The 23,248-nt window shown below is 47.3% G+C and overlaps 1 protein-coding gene across 1 annotated transcript; it reads left to right on the top strand.

The window, feature by feature from the left end:
• Positions 1 to 695: 695 nt before the first annotated feature.
• On the top strand, positions 696 to 18,480 carry mtfp1 (mitochondrial fission process 1). The gene is made up of 4 exons (XM_072493370.1): positions 696 to 1,125; positions 9,007 to 9,134; positions 12,504 to 12,736; positions 15,217 to 18,480. The coding sequence occupies exons 1-4, from the start codon at positions 1,062 to 1,064 to the stop codon at positions 15,284 to 15,286; spliced, it is 495 nt and encodes a 164-aa protein (XP_072349471.1). The 5' UTR covers positions 696 to 1,061; the 3' UTR covers positions 15,287 to 18,480.
• Positions 18,481 to 23,248: the final 4,768 nt, after the last annotated feature.

The following is a 23,248-nucleotide window of genomic DNA, read 5'->3' as shown; positions in this document are numbered from 1 at the left end:
CCTCTACCCATAGAACCCCTACAGTGCAGAAGGCCATTCAGCCCATCAAGTCTGCACCAAACCTTCGAAAGAGCACTCCATCTAGGCCCACTCCCCCGTCCTATCCCCGTAACCCACGTGTTGATCATGGCCAATCCACCCAACCTGCACATCGTTGGACTGTTGGAGGAAACCGGAGCACCCGGAGGAAAACCACAGACACAGGAAGAACATACAAACTTCACACAGTCGCCCAGTGGGAATTGGACCCGGGTCCCTGCCTCTGTGAGGCAGTAGTGCTAACCACTGTGCCACCCTGGGAAGGTGTGCCAGCAAGGGAGGAATAATTAGATGGTGAGAGGGTTTGTTTTCAAGCTATTGAAGGTCTTGGCATATTTCTGGAGTTGCCACGGAGGACTATCTGGTGACGTGCTACAGTACTTTGCATAGTTTGCCAACACTTTACTCTTGAAGAAAGCTGCTGGGGTGATGATCATTCAGAAGGGAATTGGCTGCAGTAGCAGGATGCTCAGCAGTTCTCCCACAGTCGCGATTGTGGGAGTTAAATTGCAACCTCTGTGAATAAACAGCATGCGTATTTTTCACGGTTATTAAACGTGTGCTGGAATGTAACAACCATCCCAGTCTTGGGCATGGCACTGCAGAATAAATGGGAGGGCCTGTGAGGATCAAACCAAAGCTGATGGGGGCCTAAACAGCTTTTGAAGCCCCATCCATCTGCTGGTTAAGCTCACTGCGACTCAGCTAAGTCTTCACCGTATGCAAAGTGAATCACAGCCAGGGAGGGAGTGCCCCAACTGTTTTTTTAAAAAAAACCTAAAGTAGATTGAAAATGAACCTCTGGGGAAACAATATTGCCAGGACGGATTTAGCATCTTTGCTAACAGTGCCCCACCTCAGCTGTGTTGCCTGGTCACAGGAGGCGAATGTTTCCTGATTTGACTGAAAGGCCGAAAGTGACAGTGGTTGGTTACATGTAGCGATTGGTTACATTCAGTGGCTACATTTCTGGTGAGAGTATCCGCTGCTGCGGGGCGGCTGCCGGAGCGGATCGGATCGGGATGGGGCAGCCAGGAGAGCAGGAGAAGGTCGATATCTACCGGGACACGTGGGTCCGCTTTCTGGGTAAGAGCCGGGGAGGAAATCCTGAGCGTTCCGAGGGGGAAATGGACAGAGAATCCGGCCTGGGGTTAGCCGGGTTAAATCCGATCCAACTCCAGCCCCTGTTTTACCCCACTCCCCGGGACTAAAGGAGCAAATCCAACCCCTCTTTTAAATGGGCGCAAAAAATAAAATATTATTCGCGCTCCAAGTGTTTTGGTTTTCAGTACAATAAATAACCTTGAATAAAGTTCCAGCAAGCCCACACCCTAACCAGTCAGGGCGGCTGCTGCTAACATTTCACACTAACATGCGCGGTGACTCAGAGAGGTCATTTTACAAACTGCTTCTTTCAATGTTACTTTCGAGTTCTTTGAAGCTATTAAATGTGGGACGATAGCAATGTGTGCCCCCCACTCGTCTGCTCTCAATTCTCAGCCAAAAATTCCTTTTACGGTTTAAACAGACATGGGTTAGAAAATGTGTAATGTCAGGGATTTACTGGGGGGGGGGGGGGGGGGAGCAGTCATCCGTGATCACCCAGCTCAACCTTGGTGTGGAGGGAGCCAGATTTCACTCGTTGGGCTGCCTGGCTGCATTGCCAACGCATTTTCTACTTTATAAACAGTGTTCACAAACGTAAGGAAATCTGGATTCCTTACAGGGCAAAGACCACCGAGAGCTTGAGTAGTATTTGTGGGGTGGGGGGAGCAGGATTATTTTGAGTGCTCAATACTTCCAATTCTTCTCCATGCACAGTAATATTTGAGGAATTGGGTACTGAAGGGGGGGCGGGGGTAACTTAGATGCCTTTTCTTGAATAAAAAAAAAATCAGCCGATTCAAGAGGCATTGGTGAAAAGTGACTTGAGCGTTACATTGCTCCTGGAGTTCATAGTGTGCAGAAGGAGGCCATTCGGCCCATTGCATCTGTACGGACCCTCTGAAAGAGCACCCTACCCAGGCCCACACCCTGCCCTATCCCTGTAACCTAGTAACCTAACCTGCACATCTTTGGATATAAATGCGGTGTGAAGATCTGCAGTGAATCTTACATTTTGTTCCGATGTACCTATAACTCAATCAAGCTATGTTACAATGGCTGCATTGGTGCAAAACTAGACCACTTCACACCAACACTGATTCTAATCGCTCCACCATTGGTGTGAGTGCCTTCAGTTCCCTCGGCCCCAAGCTCTGGAACACAAACAGAAATTGCAGGAAAATCTCAGCAGGTCTTGCAGCATCTGTGGAGAGAGCAGTCCGCACGACTCTTCAGAGTTAAAGAGAGGGTGAAATGTGATGGATTTTTAATGTTTAAGAGGTGGTGGAGCAAAATAGAAAGTCAGAGTTAGCTCAGGTGAGATTTGAAAAAGATGTCATGGACACGAGACAAAGGGAGTGCTAATGGTAGTGTTAAAGATTAAAGAAGGTGTTAACAGCGGCCTAATGGTAAGATAGCAGAATGTGTTAATAGCAGAACAAAGGTGAGTGCTCTGTGAAAGCAAAACATAAGAACAGGTTGTATATCGCCCTGTGCGGAAGGAGACAGTGATGGGACAAAAAAAAAAATTGGTGGAGAAAGTTCACGGTCTGAAATTGTTGAACTGAGTGTTAAATGCAGAAGGTTGTAAAGTGCCTAATCGGAAGATGGGGTGCTGTTTCTCCAGTTTGTATTGGGTTTTGACATATCCTCTCTGCCTCTACCCCACTTTCCTCTAAACCTACCTCCCTGGCCAACTTTGGCCATCTGATCTTATGTGGCTTGGTGTTGCTTTAAAACCTCGCAAAGTTTTATTATATTAAAGGAGTTATACAAGTATACATTGCTGTTATATTGTTGACCTTGCAATAAAACTTTAAAAATTGCTGTATGTCCAGACTTATTTCAATGCGTTTCTAAAACCAAACTGCTGAGGTGTAACAGCAGTAAAGTAAAACTAAAGGAACATCTGAACGAGGATAGAACATGGGGGGTATGGTAGTACAGTGGTTAGTACAGTTGCTTCACAGCTCTAGGGTCGCAGGTTTGATTCCCGGCTTGGGTCACTGTCTGTGTGGAGTCTGCACTGTCTCCCCGTGTCTGCGTGGGTTTCCTCCCAAAGTCCAAAATGTGCAGGTTAGGTGGATTGGCCATGCTAAATTGCCCTTAGTGTCCAAAAAAAGGTAGATGGGGTTACGGGGATAGAAAGGAGATGTGGGCATAGGTAGGCTGCTCTTTCCAGGGGCCGGTGCAAACTCGATGGCCCGAATGGCCTCCTTCTGCACTGTAAATTCTATGATTCTATAGATAGGATAGTCCAAAAATGTGCAGGTTTGGTGGATTAGCCATGGTTCATGTGGGTTACGGGGATAGGGCAGGGTAATGGGCCTTGGTGGAATCTTCTTTCGGAGGGTCGGTGCAGACTTGATGATTGATTGATTGATATTTGTCACATGTACCAAAGTACTGTGAAAAGTATTTTTCTGCAGCCAAGGGAACGTACACAGTAGACAAAAGAATAATCGACAGAGTACCATTCACTATTCACAACGCCCTATGCTGCTCTTGCTCATGTATTGCTTGTTTAGTCCTTGTTCCGCACTATAACCAATCACTATATGCTGATGCAGCATTTGTCAATGTACTCTGTCGATTATTCTTTTGTCTACTATGTACGTAATGTGTTCGTTCCCTGCAGTCCTGTGAGTGAGCTGTACTGTTGCACAATGTGTATTGACTGGTTGAATTATCCGGGGGGAGAGAGAGGGACAAGTTGAGACCTGCTGTGCATCTATAGCACACAGAGAGCCCTGGTTTGGTTAGGGAGGTGCCTGTCGTTTGGCCAGCTTGCACACTGTTCTTGGATAAGTCTTGTTAACTCTAGTGGGGGGGGGGGGGGGTGAACATTATGGTTTCAACATTTGTTTTGGAAATGCTTTGTATAATATGAAAGAAGCTGAAGCAGTTTGAGTCACTTTGCTCTTTCTTTCCCCCCACAGTGTCCACCTGGATTGGGAGGAAGGGAAGCTAATTTCAGTACAACATTGGTAGAAATTGTTAATACAGATTCTACCAATAGCACTCGTTAAATATAGCTTGCATGTTATCCCATTAGTTTCAAAAATATATTTTCATTCAAATTTTCTACATTTTTACAATACACAACCCATTGCCCTACCACCACCGACCTCCTCACCCCTTGACAACAACCTGGTTACCAAAATGCAAAACAAACAAACCCCACCTCTTGTGGGATCCCTCATCCGCCCCTCTCTGAGCAAATTTCATCTTCTCCAAATACAGGAATTCCATTAGATCCCCCAGCCACACCGAGGCACTGTGGGGAAAAGCTGACCCCCCCCCCCCACCAACAGAACAGAACCCACCTGCGAGCAATCATTGAGGTGTAGGCTAATGCACTCTGTCTTCTTACTCCAGCCCCGCACCTTCTCCGCATTTGTCGGCCAGTAGTAGTGCAACAAATTCATTAGGGCCAAGCCCCCCAACTATTGCCCTCTTCGGAGTACAGCCTTCCTTATCCTCGCCATTTTCCCTGCCCACACAAACGACAGGACTAGCCTGTCCACCCCTGGAAAGAATGACTTTGGCAAAAAGACTGGCAGACACAGGAACAAAAACAGAAACTGTGGCAAAATATTCATTTTGACTGCCTGCACCTGGTCAGCCAACGACAAAAGGAGACTCCCACCTCCCAAATCCTCCTTCACGCTCCCACCAGGCTCATGAAATTTAGCTTATGAAGTCTTGCTCAGTCCCACGCCACCTGCACCCCCAAATACCTAAAGTAAGTTGTCGCCACTAAAAATGGCAATCCTTCCAATCACGTCCCTGCACCTGGAGAAGACACCACAAAATACTCACTCTTCTCTAAATTCAATTTATACCCCGAAAATGCCCCACATTTCCCTAGTAACCCTATTATGTCCCTCACCGTTGGGCCCGGGTCTGAAATGCACAGCAGCAGATTATCCATGTACATAGACACCCTATGCTCCATCCCCTCCCCCTCCCCCTCACTATCCCTCTCCATAGGTCCAAATCCCTCAGCACAATAATCAACGCAAACAGAAGGGGGGACATGGGGCATCCCTGCCTCGTTCCCCGGAATAGTGGGAAGTACTCTGAATTCATGTCATTCGTCCGCACGCATGCTGTCAGATCCTTGTACAACAATTTCACCCAAGCCACAACCTTAGGCCCAATCCCAAACGTCTCCAACACCACAAACAAATAACTCCACTGCACTCTGTCAAATGCCTTCTCCACCACCACCACCTCTAACCCCCTCCCCACTGCCGGAGAAAGCACCTCATTCAGCAGCCACCACATGTTTAATGACAACAGCCTGCCCTTGACGAACCGCATCTGATCCTCCCCCACCATCTCCAGAAGCCACTCCTCCAGCCTTACGGCCAACATCGTCGCCAGTATCTTGGCATCCACATTCAGCAGAGAAATAGGCCTTTACGACCCACACTCCACCTGACCCTTCTCCTTTTTAAGTAACAATGAAATGAATGCCTGCCTCATTTTCTCCAGCAATCCTACCTTGACCATCGCATCCTCAAACATTTCCACCATTAGCGGCGCCAACTTATTCTTAAACCTCCACTGGGAACCCATCTGGCCCCGGTGCCTTGACCCGACTGCATCTTCCCTATTGCTGCTTGCACTTCCTTCACCCCCAATCGTTCCTCCAACCTAGCCCTCCTCCTCTCCCACCTCCAGCCAATATCGAAACTCACTCATCTCTGACTCATCCTCCGGCGGCTCTGACTTACACAAGTCCCTATAAAGGTCCTCAAACACCTTATTCACCTGCTCTGGCACCACCACCACCCACCTGTGCAGAAACCTCCACTGATCTGCTTCCCCCCTCCCCATCTCCTTCATGAACCCGACTAACACCGCCCCCCCCCTTCGAAGGGACCAGCGAGCGCGGACGGGAACTGTCCACCTTCGGGTTCAACACCATATTCCAAGCCCAAATGGAACACTTGGCTCACCCAGCCCTTCCTTAGCCTCAGCTGGTCCTTTACCCTCAGATGGGTCTCCTGTAACAGCACCACATCCACTTTCAGACCCCTTAAATAAGAGAAAATTCGCGCTTCACCGGTCCCCCCAACCATCACACGTTCCATGTAACCACTTTGACTGGGGGGTCTCTCAACCCCGCCCCCCCCTTCCTATCCACCATGACCATCCTCCCAGGCCCTGCCTAGCAGACAGGACCCAGCCCTGCCCTAGTCACCAACCCCCCTCCCCACTTCCTCTTGAAAACACCTCACCTCACCCAGTCCCCATCCCCCCACCATTTACACCTGTCCATACAGGTTCCAATGACTGTGGCCCCTCCCCTCGCTCCTGTTCACTAGCCAACAATAGGTTTGCGGGATTGAAGGAGCTGGGAGCGAAGTATGGGCTGGAGCAGGGGGAAATATTTAGATACATGCAGGTTCGAGACTTTGCCAGAAAGGAGATACGGAGCTTCCCAGTAGAGCCGGCTTCCACATTGCTGGAGGAGGTGCTGACGACAGGGGGACTGGAGAAGGGGGTAGTATCGGCAGTTTACGGGGCTATATCTGGGCAGCACGGTAGCACAAGTGGATGGCTTCACAGCACCAGGGTCCCAGGTTCGATTCCCCGCTGGGTCACTGTCTGTACGGAATCTGCACGTTCTCCCCGTGTCCGCGTGGGTTTCCTCCGGGTGCTCCGGTTTCCTCCCACAGCCCAAAGACGTGCAGGTTAGGTGGATTGGCCATGATAAATTGCCCTTGGTGACCAAAAAGGGTAGGGAGGGGTTATTGGGTTACGGGGATAGAGTGGAAGTGAGGGCTTAAGTGGGTCGGTGCAGACTGGATGGGCCGAATGGCCTCCTTCTGCACGCTATGCTCTATGTTCTAGTACTTTTGCTAGCGCAGTGGCACCTGCCAGAGCACCTTCCCCACATCAAAAAGAAACAGACCAACTCCAACGCCCCCCACACCCACCGCTTCCAAACTCCCCATACCCTACATCCTAACAAACCCTTCCCAAACCCCAACAACCACCCCAACCCAAACCCCTGTTACACCAAAACCGTTAACCATAACACCCATACAAGGAAGGAACATAGAACATAGAAAATACAGCACAGAACAGGCCCTTCGGCCCACGATGTTGTGCCGAACCTTTGTCCTAGATTAATCATAGATTATCATTGAATTTACAGTGCAGAAGGAGGCCATTCGGCCCCCCGAGTCTGCACCAGCTCTTGGAAAGAGCACCCTCCCCAAACTCAACACCTCCACCCAACACCAAGGGCAATTTGGACATTAAGGGCAATTTATCATTGGCCAATTCACCTAACCCGCACATCTTTGGACTGTGGGAGGAAACCGGAGCACCCGGAGGAAACCCACGCAGACACGGGGAGGACGTGCAGACTCCGCACAGCCAATGACCCAAGCCGGAATCGAACCTGGGACCATGGATCTGTGAAGCAATTGTGCTATCCATAATGCTACCGTGCTTAAGGAACAAGAAAAAGAAACAAGAAAAAATACAGTTAAAAACCATCATAAATTCAGTCCAGTCCCAGGCCTTCTGCCTTCACAAACGCCTCTGCCGTCTCAAAATAATCGTCGCTGCCGTTGTACGTGATGCAGCTCCGCCGGGAAAACCATACCAAATCGCACGTTGCGCTTGTACATCGCCACCTTGGCTCGACCGAAGGCCGCCCACCTCCTTGCCAGCTCCTTTGTCAAGTTCTGGTATGTGCAGATACCCTTGTCTTCCCACTCCACCTCCCGCTTCTGCTTTGCCCACCTCAGTACCTTCTCTTTCACTGTAAAACTGTGAAAACAGATGATCACAGCTCCTGGTGGTTTAGTCGTTCTCGGTTTCAGCTGGAGTGACCGGTGGGCCCTGTCCAATTTGTATTGGAGGGATCCTCCCCCCTGCCCCATCAAACTCCCTAACATATTGGCGAAGTATTCTGCAGGCCTCCGGCCCTCTGTCCCTCAGGCACACCTACAGTCCTTAGATTGGGGCGGGTTTCTTCGTCCCACCGTCGGGATTCTCCGTTTTGCCGGCTGGTCAATGGGGTTTCCCGTTGTGGGGCCGTCCCACACCGTCGGGAAACCCCTGGGCTGCCGGCAAAATGGAGAATCCCGACGGCGAAGAATCCATCCATCGAGGTGAACGGATAGCTGTGCCGCGACAATGTCTCCTCCACCCCCTCCATTTTCTCCCCCTCCAAAGTTCTCACCAACTCCTCTCTCATCGGGGCAAGGGTCTCTCGCACCCACGCCTTGAGTGAGGCCATCATGTCTGTCCGATACCTTTCGAAATGCTTTGAAAAGCTCAAACTCTCCAGCCATCTTCTCCATCATGGTGGGCTTAGCCCCACCAACGTGCTGTCTCCCACCATCTTTCCTCCTACTGCACCCCTCATCATGCTCGCTGGTGGACTTTCGCTCGCTACCTTTTTCCCTGGATTCTTCTTGCCGGTTTTTGACATTCTGTACATGCCCCAAACCTTCCCACAGCTTCTCACAAACAAAGTTCCCCCCCCAAAACTGGGCGTAAAGGACCTAAAAGAGACTGCTCTGGCAGGAGCCACCAAACATGAGACCTCCACCTACATACCGCAACCAGAAGTCATTATGACCATTGATGATTGTGTAAATCCAGGGAGTTAGAGCCTTCCCCAAATCCCAGGACCGCAATCCTGTGTAACAGTGAATTTATCACATTGGTTACAGTACCTGACTCAATGACCAGGGGGCAGTCGGTTATGCAGAGGGTGTTCGGTTTTTAAACCGAAATGAGAGCGGGGGGGGGGGGGGGTTTGATGTTTTAAAGAGACGGAGCTTCTTATGATAACACAAATCTGATTTTTGATCTCTTTGGTGGATTAAGGATATGCTAATGAAGTTGGTGAAGCATTCCGGGCACTGGTACCTGTGGCATTTGTCTGGGCAAGTTATGGGATATCAACTGCATATGTGACAGCTGATGCAGTCGACAAGGGGAAGAAAGCAGCTGCTGTAAGTACACATTTTCACCTACTGAATAATCATGTCCTGCTTGCTACACCCCAATTAGTGTTGCCTTTTAAATCAGGCTGTTTACGAGCACCTCTCAGCATTTTCTCTTAGGAAACTATTCAGACCCCTAAGATTGAGACACAATGTGAAGCTCCTTGTGTGTGTGTGTGTGTGTGTGGGGACGGGGGGGTGGGGGGGGGGGGGCTGCTGTTCCACATTGTGCAACCTGCCTTTGACTACATGGCATCTGATTCCACTTGTTCACTATACTTTGTCAGAAGTTCACTTCAGCGCAACAAGCGATAGAGTTGAGGAAATAAGTTGCCTCCCAGCTGTTAGATGATCTGCTTTACCACTAATAGCTTAACCTTTCTTCTAGCTAAGAGGGTGGCGCTCATAGAAGCATCGAATAGTACCGGCACAGAAGGAGGCCATTGACCCTGTCACATCAACAGATGTGCGATAGAGAGCATCCTATCCGGCTGCATCACAGCCTGGTCTGGAAACTGCTCAGTCCAAGATCGCAAGAAACTGCAGACTGGTGAACTCAGCCCAACGCATCACACAAGCTTGCCACCCCCACATTGATTCTGTATACACCTCCCGCTGCCTCAGGAAGGCAGACAGCATTATCAGAGACCCCTCCCACCCAGGCATTGCCTTCTTTCAGACCTTTCCATCAGGCAGAAGGTACAGAAGTTTGAAGATTCGCAAATCCAGACATAGGAATAGCTTCTTCCCCACAGCTACAAAACTCCTCAATGACTCCCCCTCGGACTGATATGTTCCCTGTGAGAACATTATTCACGACGCCCTATGCTGCTCTTGCTCATGTATTTGCTTTGTTTGGCCCTTTGTTCCGCACTGTAACCAATCACTGTTTTGTCGATGTCCATTTGTCAATGTTCCCTGTTGATTATTCTTGTGTCTACTATGTACGTACTGTGTACGTTCCTCGGCTGCAGAAAAATACTATTCACTGTGACAATAAATCAAATCAAATCAAATCTGTGGCAGCTCTCTGTAATGGAGCATGTGTCTCTAATGTTGCTGATCAATAACGGGGAAAGATCTTAGTGGGACTAGCTCCTCACACCATTTCCATGCCTTCCAGTTCCTCTCCCTCCAAAAAGACTTCCACGGCAAACCATTCTGTTTCATTTGCCCAGGATTAATTTGGCTTTCTCTTTTTAGGACTAGAGACACTACCCACGAATTAACAGCGGTTTTGATCTGAGTATTTCCTTTAAAATTCCATTTTTAAAAAATTTAACAATAAACTGAAGTAGTAATTTAGGATAGGTATGGGTTCTGCTTGTGGAAGTGACAATTCTAGTTGTGACATCCTATAGCCTGAATGAAAATGAAAATCGCTTATTGTCACAAGTAGGCTTCAAATGAAGTTACTGTGAAAAGCCCCTAGTCGCCACATTCCGGCGCCTGTTCGGGGAGGCTGATACGGGAATTGAACCGTGCTGCTGACCTGCCTTGGTCTGCTTTCAAAGCCAGCGATTTAGCCCTGTGCTAAACAGCTCCTGCAAAGTGGATTGTGTGCACAAGACGGCTGTTTAAAATGTACTGTATCCTGAATAAGATCCTCCACCTGTCAATAGAGCTTGATCATTGGTAGAAACGTGGAATAATGGACTGAGCGATATAAATAAATGATGAACAACAAACTGCCAAACTGCATTCATTATGTAGAAAATACCCCCATATACACAGTGCATCTCTGAAGACTGCATTTAGATTTTGACAGCATGTGGGGAAAATACTTTAAAACTGCAGCATATAGGAACTGTCACTTTGGAAGTTTCCTTCCCACAAAAGTTTGAGTTCGCATCATAATTCCGTCAGAGGTCTTCGCCATTGTTGGAATTTCTACAGTTCCAATTCGGGAAGGGTCAAATGTGTGAAGAAGAATCACCCGCATTCTTTTAATATCCATATCGCCCAGAGGCTGGCATGCTGATACAATTTGCTTCTGCATTGAGTCACAAAGCTCTTTCTCTGACTTCTTATATTAGCTCTACTGCCTTGTGGCAACAAGATTAAAACCTGGGTCACGGTCAATCATCTTAGCGCCAGGACATCACCGCAGGAGTTCCTCAGGGTAGTGTCCTAGGCCCAACCATCTTCAGCTGCTTCATCAATGACCTGCCTTCCATCATAAGGTCAGAAGTGGGGATGTTTGCGGATGACTGTACAATGTTCAGCCACCATTCACGATTCCTCAGATAATGAAGCAGTCCGTATCCAAATGCAGCAAGACCCACCGCTGAATCCCCCGCAATCAACATCCTGGGGGTTACCATTGATCAGAAACTGAACTGGACTAGCCACATTAATACTGTGGCTACCAGGGCAAGTCAAAAGCTAGGAACCCTTCAGCGAGTAACTCACCTCCTGACCCCACCCCCAAAGCCTGTCCACCATCGACGAGGCACAAGTCGGGAGTGTAATGGAATACTCTCCACTTGCCTGGATGAGTGCAGCTCCAACAACACTCAAGAAGCTCGACACCATCCAGGACAAAGCAACCCACTTGATTGCTCCCCCTTCCACAAACAATCAAACCCTCCACCACCGATGAACATGGCTAGCCTTGTGCACCATCTCCAATATGCACTGCAGTAACTCATCAAGGTTCCTTAGACAGCACCTTCCCAACCCACGACCACTACCATCTAGATGGACAAGAACAGCAGATATCTGGGAACCCCACCACGTGGAGGTTCCCCTCCAAGTCACTCACCATCCTGACTTGGAAATGTATTGCTGTTCCTTCACTGTCGCTGGGGCAACATCCCGGAACTCCCTCCCTAACAGCACAGCGTGTGTACCTACACCTGAAGGACTCCAGCGGGTCAAGAAGGCAACTCACCACCTTCTGAAGAGCAACAGGGATGGACAATAAATGCTGACCGAAGCAGTGACATCCACATCCCGTAAATTAATTTTAAAAATAGGAAGTGGACAGAGGAATTAGGTGGCCTGGGTACAGGTTGGCGAAACATCCTCACAGCAAGGAAATTGGCACTGATATAGCAGAACGGTGGTACATTATCAAGGGGCGAGCCAATGTATGAGAAGGGTAGAGACAGGAAGGGAAGTGGAAAACTGATGTCAACTCAGCAGGAGGAAGTAATGATAAAATTGAAAGCTGATCAACAATAAACCTCTGCAGTGCACCAAAATGTGATGTCGGATTGGATGTCTCCCCAATCACCCAAGGTTGCCCGTCCGAGATTAGTTTGGTCTACCGTTACACTTTATTTCAAAATTGCCAAGAACACCAATTTAAGATTTTTAATTTTTTTTTAAATGTACTTCAAATGCCTAACTCCTCACTCTACTCCTCACTCTTAGGCTCATGGAGACAAACCTGGAAAGTCTATGAGCGTCGGCATAGCGGTAGTGGATACTTTCATCTGGCAGTCATTGGCCTCCGTTATAATTCCAGGATTCACCATCAATCGATTGTGTGCCGCTTCTCTTCTGCTACTGAGGAAAACCACCAGGTGGCCTCTGCCTATGAGAAAGTGGACAACAACTGCTATTGGCCTGTCTGCCATCCCAGTCATTATAACTCCCATTGACCGGTAAGACCTTGTCTTGGGTGGCACAGTCAAGTGAGTCAGACTTTCTAATTGGTTTGAGAAGCCATGGTGGTATATGTACTGATACCCTGTTCGAAAGAATACAACTTTTTGGCGAGAGTTACTGGGCCGTGCAGAAAAACAATTGTATAGAAGCCAAAGTGACGATTGCTTCATGTGGCAAAGTGAAGAACCACTCTGATGTATGTAGCAATACCATCAATATGCTTCATGAATTATCTACTTATAGATAGCAACTAGAGTAATCCATCTCCTTTGTTTAACTTGCTGGTTTGCATAACTCACTGTTGACCTTCAAAATAAGGGAGGTTTTAAGACTCTTAATTTACTTATTAGGTTGAACAGAACACATTGTGGGCTGCATGAGTGGCCGTCTTCATCTCAGTGGGCCGTGCAATTGAAGTCGGGCTTGTCCACTAACTGAGCTTTGAGTGATTGAATAATAATAATAATCTTTATTAGTGTCACAAATAAGCTTACATTAACAGTGCAATGAATTTACGCTTGATTGAATGCAGAGGCGCTCTCACATGCTGTGTGCACCTCACTAGCCCTTGCTTTTCGTGCATATCAGTTCAGATAGGAAAGATCAACACAGATGGAAACCAGCAGAATGTGGTAACCCTGCGCGTGGGCAACAGACAACAAAATGTCTCGCGGGCCACACTTAGAACCCTGACAGGCTGCACGAGACACCTGGATTGCAGATTGCCCACCATTGCATTACACACTTGCATTATCAAACCTTATGCTTTGTCTTTATCCCAAGGTTATAGAATAATTGAACGATGTAGTCTAGGGGAATTGATCACTATAATGTCCCACATGGCCAGTGGATAAATTTCTGCTATGGATCATGTAAATGACTTTGCAAAGACCAAAAGGTCAAAAGTGGCACAGTCTCCACAATGGTAATGTTGATGAACAGCGAGCGTACTTGGATCTACAAAACATTTGTGGTCACATTTCACAATTTTTGTACGTTGAAAAAGAACGAATTTCCACAAATAATGTAAATATGTAGATTCTATTTCTCAACTTAAGTTATCAATAATTATGAAACTATATTCATAAGGACATATAAACCTCAACCAGTTTATGAGGCCCTCCCCACCATTGGATTAATGATTTGTTTTTTCAAACCTTGTTTGGTATCTGCTTCTCATTAGAAACTGCCACTCCCGGGGCGGCATGGTGGCTCAGTGGTTAGCACTGCTGCCTCACGTCGCCGAGGTCCCGGGTTCGATCCCGGCTCTGGGTCACTGTCCGTGTGGAGTTTGCACATTCTCCCCATGTTTGCGTGGGTTTTGCCCCCACAACCCAAAGATGTGCAGGGTAGGTGGATTGGCCACGCTAAATTGCCCCTCAATTGGAAAAAATTAATTGTGTACTCTAAATTTATTTTAAAAAAAGAACCTGCCACTCTTGGCAGGGAGCTGAGCTTCAGTGTTATTCAAGTACTGACCTTTTATAGTTTGGTCCAACCTGCAGCAGAGAGCCCTGCTCTTGTAGTTACACATGGCACTGTACCCATTCTGATCTGAGAATCTGTCATGGGAGATCTAAGCATTTTATTCTTGGCTTTGAATCCTGCAAAGGTTGAAGTACTACATACTCGGGTTTACAGATTGAACTTCAATCACGCGTCCTAATATGTGGGATATTGTAAACAAAAGTTCACAGAAGTAGAAGTCACTCACGGTTGTGTGTCAAATCGTTTGACCATTTTACTACATTGTGTACATGAGGTAGATTTTAATCCAACCCGTCTGATAGAAATCAGGCAGCGGCAGTTAACACCAACCAGATTAGTTATCCCCTCAGAACGCACCTTTTCCCACTGCCGATGATCCTAACCTGCAGGGTTCGAAGGTAGCTGCTGAGTACCAACAAGCATCTCAGGAACTTACGAAAATTGGAAATTAAGGGCTGCATGTGGCGCAATGTTTAGCTCTGGGACTGCGGCGCTGAGGGCCCGGGTTCGAATCTCGGCCCTGGGTCACAGTCCGTGTGGAGTTTGCACATTCTTCCCATGTCTTTGTGGATTTCACCCCCACAACCCAAAGATGTGCAGGTTAGGTGGATTGGCCATGCTAAATTGCTCCTGAATTGGGAAAAAAAAAATAATAATAATTGGGTACTCTAAATTTATTTTAAAAATAAGAAAATTGAAAACTGATTAAGTCACGAGGAGCCTGGGCCTCGGTGAAGATAAAAGCAAGTTGGAAACTGGCAGAGGGGGATAGAGATTCAAAGGGCATTTAAAAAAAAACACTTTCCTTTTTGGGGCCAGCAGGACTTCGATGGTTCCATTGTGTCATTCTAGCAAGAGTTATAGATTAAGGAAACCAGTCTGGTAAGAGAGCAACATACTGGGTGGTTATTTTATCTTCTTCTGATGGAATTAATGTTTCTGTAAGACGTTTTCCACTTCATTAACACAATCCTATTACTCTTTCCAGGTCTGTGGACTTTCTTTTGGATGCTACATTAAGGAAGTTGTATGGAGCGGAGGAAAAGCACAAACCATAACCATCTGGAATGTTCGCCAGTTTACTCTTCACATACATTATTGTAGCTTAAATTTATATTGCAAGGCAATGAATCTGAACCCCAATTCTGCAGACCCGTCTCCATTTTTAAGACACGAGGCATAATGTGAATTTCCTCTTTGAATGGAGAGAGATAAAGGCAGTTCTTCCTTGTTTAAAAGCTACCAGGAAAATGTAGCAACATGTGAGTTTCCCAAAACATGAATCCTGAGAACAATTTTGTTAGTGGGTTGTTAATTATACCTGCTTATAATGAGGCAGTTAATCCCAGGACTCATACAATTGAAATTAAAAATAATTGTATGGACTTGGATTACATTTTCTTAACTATTTAGCATTGCAACTCAAATGGCCAACCGATAACCGTTTCATCACCCAGGTGTTTTAGTCAAAGGTTAAACCATATTTTCTTGTCCAAGTGATGATGAAGGGAACTGCAGAACATGACTGACTTGGTTGGAGCCTACCTCTACCAGCCATGGAACCGCACTCCCAATGATAGTAAAGGGTAGAGCAAAGTTACAAACATTTGAATTTAACCTATTATGTTCCCACAGCAATTTTCTTTCGCACTCAGACCAATTGATATTTACTTTAGGAAGTTTGAAAATATCCTCTCCCAGTATTCAGAGGAACCGTCACAAGGCATATAACACATTGCTGCAGAACTCTCTGCATTATTTACTCTGTTCCTTGAAGGATCCTGGTTTCTAATGTTACTGATGCATCGGGTTTCATGAGCTTCTCTGAAGATACAGGTGGCACACGTACTCCGGATGGGTTACGCACAGATGATTAAATTGTGGATCAGCTGCATATGGACATATGGTTTGTTGCTCATAATCATGCTATCTATGTGGGCATGCTCCAGTCTGAAGAGAGTAACAACTTAAAAGAAACTGCAGCTCAGCCTCTTTGATCATCACACCACATCCAAATCCTGTGAAATATCGCATTTGTGTTGCCTGGAGATAAGAATGGGACAGGGTCTCTTTTACAACAATAGCCTTATTCTTTAGGAGAAACTAGATATAGATCTGGACCACAGCGAGTAATGAAGCACAAAGTGGACATAAAGTAGTTGGATACAAAATATACTTAGCTTTTCAACAAAGGGCTGGTTTAGCACAGGGCTAAATCGCTGGCTTTGAAAGCAGACCAAGGTAGGCCAGTAGCACGGTTCAATTCCCGTACCAGCCTCCCCGAACAGACGCTGGACAGTGGTGACTAGGGGCTTTTCACAGTAACTTCATTTGAAGCCTACTTGTGACAATAAGCGATTTTAATTTAATTTCATTCGCACCTAACGATAGATTACAATCAAGAGGAGAATGACCATCTGTTTAATTGTGAAAGTTATTTTCTCACCAAGGACATGTGAATATGTATACCAACTTATGTTAATTCCAGGGGCGGCACGGTGCTGCTGCCAATTTAATGGAATACTATCCCACCAGCGTCACCAATAATGTTGCTCTTTAGAGTCGCCAATATGATACTGAGGCTCTTTTTATGATATGTTATGTCCCAACAGCGTCGCCAATACTGTGGGTGTTTCTGTTTCTCTTACTGAACCACAAGGCTTTCCCGTATATCGGTCAAATGACCATGCAACCAGTTAGTCAGTTCAAGTTCAAAGATGGTTTATTTACACACAAGGGTTACTTCGACATGCAAGCACAGTATACTACAAGTTAAACTACACCTATCAACTACAATAACCTATACTTAACTTCAGGTGACCAGCACTGTGCAAGTGGATAAGGCCTTTATCCTGATCTCACGTGGCTGGTTTGAAGAAGTGGCTCTGTCTCTGCTGGGCTCGCCCATCAGGTAGCGATCGTTGGTCTTGAACTTGGCTGTCTGGTCGTTATGCTGCAGTTGGGCTGGCACAGGCCGGATTCAAAGGAGGCTGGCACAGGCCAAGTCCAAAAGAGACTGAACACGTGGCTGCGTCCCCTTTTATCGCTATAGAGCTTTGCGCTCTTTGGGGCGGTTCTTGATCTTGGACCCAATAATTCGACAGGGCTTTGATCACTGCCTTCAATTTCGGCCAATAAAGGGGTGGGTGCCTTGGTGGCTGGGCGGGTCCTTAGCGGTCAATGACCTTGGCAGTTGCGCTCTCTGAGTAAAGGGAGTGGTGCCGATCAGTCTGTGGCTGTATCGGTTTCTTGATTGGAGTCCTATTGTTCTGGGGAAATGGGCAATTAGAATGCAAATGAGCAGGCATTTCGATCAGGTCTAGCTACCTGCGTTTCAAATACACAGAAGCTCTTGTGTCCTGGGTTGGCCATAACTCCGATGGTCCTTTGCAGGTGGCCATCTCAGATGGCTACATTGGCGCAGTGGTTAGCACTGCTGCCTACGGCGCTGAGGACCCGGGTTCGAACCCAGTTCTGGCTCACCGCCCATGTGGAGTTTGCACATTCTCCCTGTGTTTGCGTGGGTCTCAGCCGCACAAACCAAAGATATGCAGGTTAGGTGGATTGGCCACGCTAAATTGCCACTTAATTGGAAAAAAAATAATTGGGTACTCTAAACCTATTTTTAAAAAATTATGTTAATTCCTGTTTGGGATTTTCCCACTCTTCTAAACTAAATTGACGTCGTTTACAGAACAATATTAAAACTACGAATCTGTGAAAAATAGCATTTCTACTTTACACTTGTTTTTGATGCTGCATCCACTTAGCATTACCAGCAAGATTACAGTGTCAAAGAAATCATTTTGGAAAATATCTTTCTCCCCCTCACGTTTCCCCCACGTTAAGCTTCTTTTGATAATTTCCAAGCTATGCTGGTCCCAAAGAACAAAACGGGTTATTCTTTCGAAAAGCTGAACAAAAGTAAAACACAAATGAGAGAAAATCTGCCAGGATTACAGACAGCACGGTAGTACAGTGGTTAGCGCTGATGCTTCATAGCGCCAGGGTCCCAGGTTCGATTCCCCGCTGGGAGTCTGCTCGTTCTCCCCATGTCTGCGTGGGTTTTCTCTGGGTGCTCCGGTTTCCTCCCACAAGTCCTGAAAGACGTGCTTGTTAGGTGAATTTGACATTCTTCCTCTGTGTACCCAAACAGATGATGGAGTGTGGCGACAAGGGGATTTTCACAGTAACTGTTGCAATGTTAATGTCAACCTACTAGTGACACTATTAAAGATTATTATTATTTGTCTCTTGGTGAAATGACCCAAAACATTTTCAGTTTAAGACATAAAGGAAACAAGTGAGTTACAAGATAGAAATTGCATCTTGTGTTTCAGGCCCAGTTCTAAGCCTCTGTCATGAATTAAGTTATTTCCCTGCATTGTTCCCTCATCTTATTCATGAAAGATTTTCTCTGTTGCAGCGCAGGCCCCCTGAGTTAGAATGAAATAGTATAAAGGACTGCATGGCGGCACGGTGATACAGTGGTTAGTCCTGCTGCCTGACAGCTCCATGGACCCGGGTTCAATTCCGGCCTCGGGTGACTGTGTGGAGTTTGCACTTTCTCCCCGTGTCTCCGTGGGTTTCCTCCGGGTGCTCCGGTTTCCTCCCACAGTCCAAAGATGTGCAGGTTAGGTGGATTGGCCATGATAAATTGCCCTTAGTGTCCAAAAAGGTTAGCTGTAGTTACTGGGTTACAGGGGATAAGGTGGAAGCGTGGGCTTAAGTAGGGTGCTTTTTCTAAGGGCTGGCACAGACTGGATGGGCCGAATGTCCTCCTGCACTTTAAATTCTCTGAAAACATTGCAGGTTAGTTTATCATCTCACAGGAAATGTGACCCTTGGGAAAAGTCAGGGCATTGGCGGAGGAGACCTGCACTCAAAATAGATATGTTTCCTATCAGTATTGGTTTTGTAAACTAGAGTGAACTTTTTCTGCATAGATGCAGTATTTAATAGATATATTTAATGAAAGCACCTAAAATGAAATGCAGAATCTTGCCCACAACAGCGAGTGCGATTAAAATCTTGGATATTCAAAGCTAGTGGCACAATGGCTAAGAGTGCTTGGAATTGCAAGGTACCCGCCACCTAGACTTACCCTGAATAACCCTCACGTGGGTGAGATACAAAAGAGTACCCATGACCTTTAGTCTCGCATCAACCACCAGTGACGGATGCAATAGAACCTGACTATAAAGCAGCCAGCGAGGGGAATGACCACAATGTCATTTAATAAATATTTAAAAGATACTTATTAAAATGGAAAAGAACAATGGGATTATGTAGAGCTATCCAGTTGAAAAATTGCCACCTGCGCAGGGCCAAATACAAAACAGATGAATTACGCAAGCTGCTGTGTCTACTCCACGCCAACCCCAGTTACGCCTACGTCGAGTACCTCGACGGCAGGCAAGATACGGTTTCCCTTCGGGATCTGGCACCCGCTGGATTCCCCACTACAGACGCCCCTTCCCGCGCCGCTCCCCTGCAGGACCCGGCACCCCCTACAACATACCCCCTCCCGGCCCCACTCTCCATTGGTGAGCACCTACCGCACCCTTTACACACGTTACACACTAAATTGTGCCCTTTACACACCCCGCCGGCACCGCTACCCCTGGCCCCGCCTATTCTCCCTGCGCCCCGTTCCCCTGCCCCGACCCTGACCGAAGCTCCGACCGTCGTGCTCCCGGACGTACCCTCAACCAAGACGTCAGTGTCCGCCGTACCACCGCCCAAACTGAGGAGGTCACTGAGGATGATCCGGCCACAGAGATGGATGGACTTATGATGGCACTTCACCCCCGCCGGACTCTTTCTTAAACAGGGGGTGAATGTGATGAACGGTTACTGTAACGCTATACCCTTGTCATCATGTAAGGTGATGTCCCCTTTAAGACCGGGCTTGGAACCCTGGGGAACTCCGCCTCTGGCCCCGCCCATCTGGGAGCCATATATAAGGGGCCGCCTTGTGGGCAGCGTAGCTGTTAGCACACACGTCTAGGCACCAGTCTAGTTCTTAGTTTATTAAAGCCTTCTTTACCGTTTACACGCTAAGCGTCGTTATTGAGGGTACCACAGGGGCCGAATGTCCTGTTGCTGCCCATTGCGTCTGCTCCGCCATTCAATAGGATCATGGCTGATCTGTTTACGTTTCAAGTTCCACATTCCCAGCTACTCCCGATAACCTTTGATTCCCTCGCTTAACAAGAATCTATCCACCTCTGCCTTAAAAATAATCAGTGACATCTTCCGCCCCCACCCCCCCAATCCCCCCAGGCCTCTCCAAAGTTGCACATGTCTCTGTAAAATATTCTCGTCTCTGTCCTATAAATACAACACCTAATTTCATCCTCTAGTGCAATTCCTATGAAGGAGGACGGAATGGAAAATTGTCAAGAATAAATGAAGGAACCATTATTTTGTCACCATAGCCGATCTAATAACTATAAAATGACACTGACAAACAAAACTGACCAGAGATGCTGCCTGGTATAGAGAGAGCTGACGGGATGAATAGCAAAGGGATTGTAGAGAATGTGAACATTAACTGGGGGACGGGGGGGGGGGGGGGACGGGACTGAATTTAGATAGAACAGCAGAATCTAAGGGCGGCGCAGTGGTTAACCCTGCTGCCTCACGGCGCCGAGGTCCCAGGTTCGATCCCGGCCTCGGGTCACTGTCCGTGTGGAATTTGGACATTCTCCTCGTGTCTGCCTGCGTTTCACCCCCACAGCCCAAAGATGTGCAGGTTATGTGGATTGACCACACTATTGCCCCTTAATTGGAAAAAAATAATTGGGTACTCTAAATTATACTAAAAAAACAAGAATCTTAGAGATGCTGTTTAATCAACCTGGGAATGAGTCAACTGCACAAATCAGTGCTGAATCCGGGGGTAACTCAATGGAGATCCCTCATACTTTGGATTTCGGCGGCAGCGGTGCGCAGGGGCCTTCTGGGAGGTGAGTAGTGTATTTAAAATGCCTTACCTTTACAGGAGCAGCCCTTTGGATTTCGGCGGCAGCGGTGCGCAGGGGCCCTCTGGGAGGTGAGTACTTACTTTAACAAGCCTTACCTGGTCCCGTGTCTGTTCTTCTTTTCTGTTTTATTTGTTTTTATATAAGGCGGGAACCGGAAGTTCGACCCGCGGACCTCTGGGAAGTGTCCCCCCCCCCCCCCAACCAATAAATTCTGGTGGAGAGGAAACCCGAGACACTACACGTGTAATGTCTCCCACCCGCCCTCCTCCTCTAACCTAATAATAAGACCCATTGGTGTAAGGTAAGTGCCATATTATATTATTATTATATTATTAGCATTGTGCAGGTCAAGGTTTGGAGGTGGAGGAGCAGTCTCTGTCAGCGAGAGAACCTGAGAACATCTAAGACACTCAGAAGGTAAGAAGGTAAGTAAGTGATTTTTACTTATTTTTACTTTTATACCTTTTTTCAAATTGTGTGTGTCGGGGGGAAACTGAAGTGACATCACAGAAAAGCTGTGGCCAGAGTGGCTGGTTGGGATTCTACCCTAAATTTTAAAAAAATTTGAGTATTTGGTAACTAATTAAACATAATAACTTAATTATAATTTAGAGGGATATCTAAGCCAGAGATCGGAGAGTATTATAGTTAGCTATCGCATTTCTATTAGAAATCTAGTGCTAGGAAACAGATAGTTGACAGTAACTTTGAAATTTAAAAAAAAGTATTTAAAAAAAAAAAGACAAATTTTAATTTTAATTAATTGACGCAATGTCAGTTAGAGTGTGCTGTGCTCTGACTGTGAGATGTGGCAGGTCCGGGAGGCTTCCAGCGTCCCGGATGGCTTCATCTGCAGAAAGTGCACCCAACTGGAGCTCCTCACAGACCGCATGGTTCGGTTGGAGCAGCAATTGGATGCACTTAGGAGCATGCAGGTGGCGGAAAGCGTCATAGATCGCAGTTATGTAAATGTGGTCACACCCAAGGTGCAGGCAGAGAAATGGGTGACCACCAGAAAGGGCAGGCAGTTAGTGCAGGAATCCCCTGTGGTTGTCCCCCTCTCGAACAGATATACCCCTTTGGATACTGTCGGGGGGGATAGCCTATCAGGGGAAAACAGCAGCAGCCAGAGCAGTGGCACCACGGCTGGCTCTGATGTTCAGAAGGGAGGGTCAAAGCGCAGAAGAGTAATAGTAATAGGGGACTCTATAGTCAGGGGCACAGATAGGCGCTTCTGTGGACGTGAAAGAGACTCCAGAATGGTATGTTGCCTCCCTGGTGCCAGGGTCCAGGATGTCTCCGAACGGGTAGAGGGCATCCTGAAGGGGGAGGGCAAACAGGCAGAGGTCGTTGTACATATTGGTACTAACGACATAGGCAGGAAGGGGCATGAGGTCCTGCAGCAGGAGTTCAGGGAGCTAGGCAGAAAGTTAAAAGACAGGACCTCGAGGGATTACTCCCTGTGCCACGTGCCAGTGAGGCTAGAAATAGGAAGATAGAGCAGATAAACACGTGGCTAAACAGCTGGTGTAGGAGGGAGGGTTTCCATTATCTGGACCACTGGGAGCTCTTCCGGGGCAGGTGTGACATGTATAAGAAGGACGGGTTGCATCTAAACCGGAGAGGCATAAATATCCTGGCCGCGAGGTTTGCTAGTGTCACACGGGAGGGTTTAAACTAGTATGGCAGGGGGGTGGGCACGGGAGTAATAGGTCAGAAGGTGAGAGCATTGAGGGAGAACTAGGGAATAGGGACAGTGTGGCTCTGAGGCAGAGCAGACGGGGAGAAGTTGCTGAACACAGCGGGTCTGGTGGCCTGAAGTGCATATGTTTTAATGCAAGGAGCATTACGGGTCAGGCAGATGAACGTAGAGCTTGGATTAGTACTTGGAACTATGATGTTGTTGCCATTACAGAGACCTGGTTGAGGGAAGGGCAGGATTGGCAGCTAAACGTTCCAGGATTTAGATGTTTCAGGCGGGATAGAGGGGGATGTAAAAGGGGAGGCGGAGTTGCGCTACTTGTTCGGGAG

This window comes from Scyliorhinus torazame, chromosome 1, assembly GCF_047496885.1.
Source record: "Scyliorhinus torazame isolate Kashiwa2021f chromosome 1, sScyTor2.1, whole genome shotgun sequence".
NCBI lineage: Eukaryota > Metazoa > Chordata > Chondrichthyes > Carcharhiniformes > Scyliorhinidae > Scyliorhinus > Scyliorhinus torazame.
Note: the sequence above shows the minus strand (reverse complement) of the source record. Positions and strands in the feature narration are given on the sequence as shown.

What these genes read in the sequence shown, in the direction of transcription:
- mtfp1 (XM_072493370.1), top strand. Translation starts at nt 1,062, where the DNA reads ATGGGGCAGCCAGGAGAGCAGGAGAAGGTCGATATCTACCGGGACACG. An exon ending in CACGTGGGTCCGCTTTCTGG is followed by an intron (nt 1,126 to 9,006) that starts GTAAGAGCCGGG and finishes TGGTGGATTAAG; the next exon opens with GATATGCTAATGAAGTTGGT. An exon ending in AGGGGAAGAAAGCAGCTGCT is followed by an intron (nt 9,135 to 12,503) that starts GTAAGTACACAT and finishes CCTCACTCTTAG; the next exon opens with GCTCATGGAGACAAACCTGG.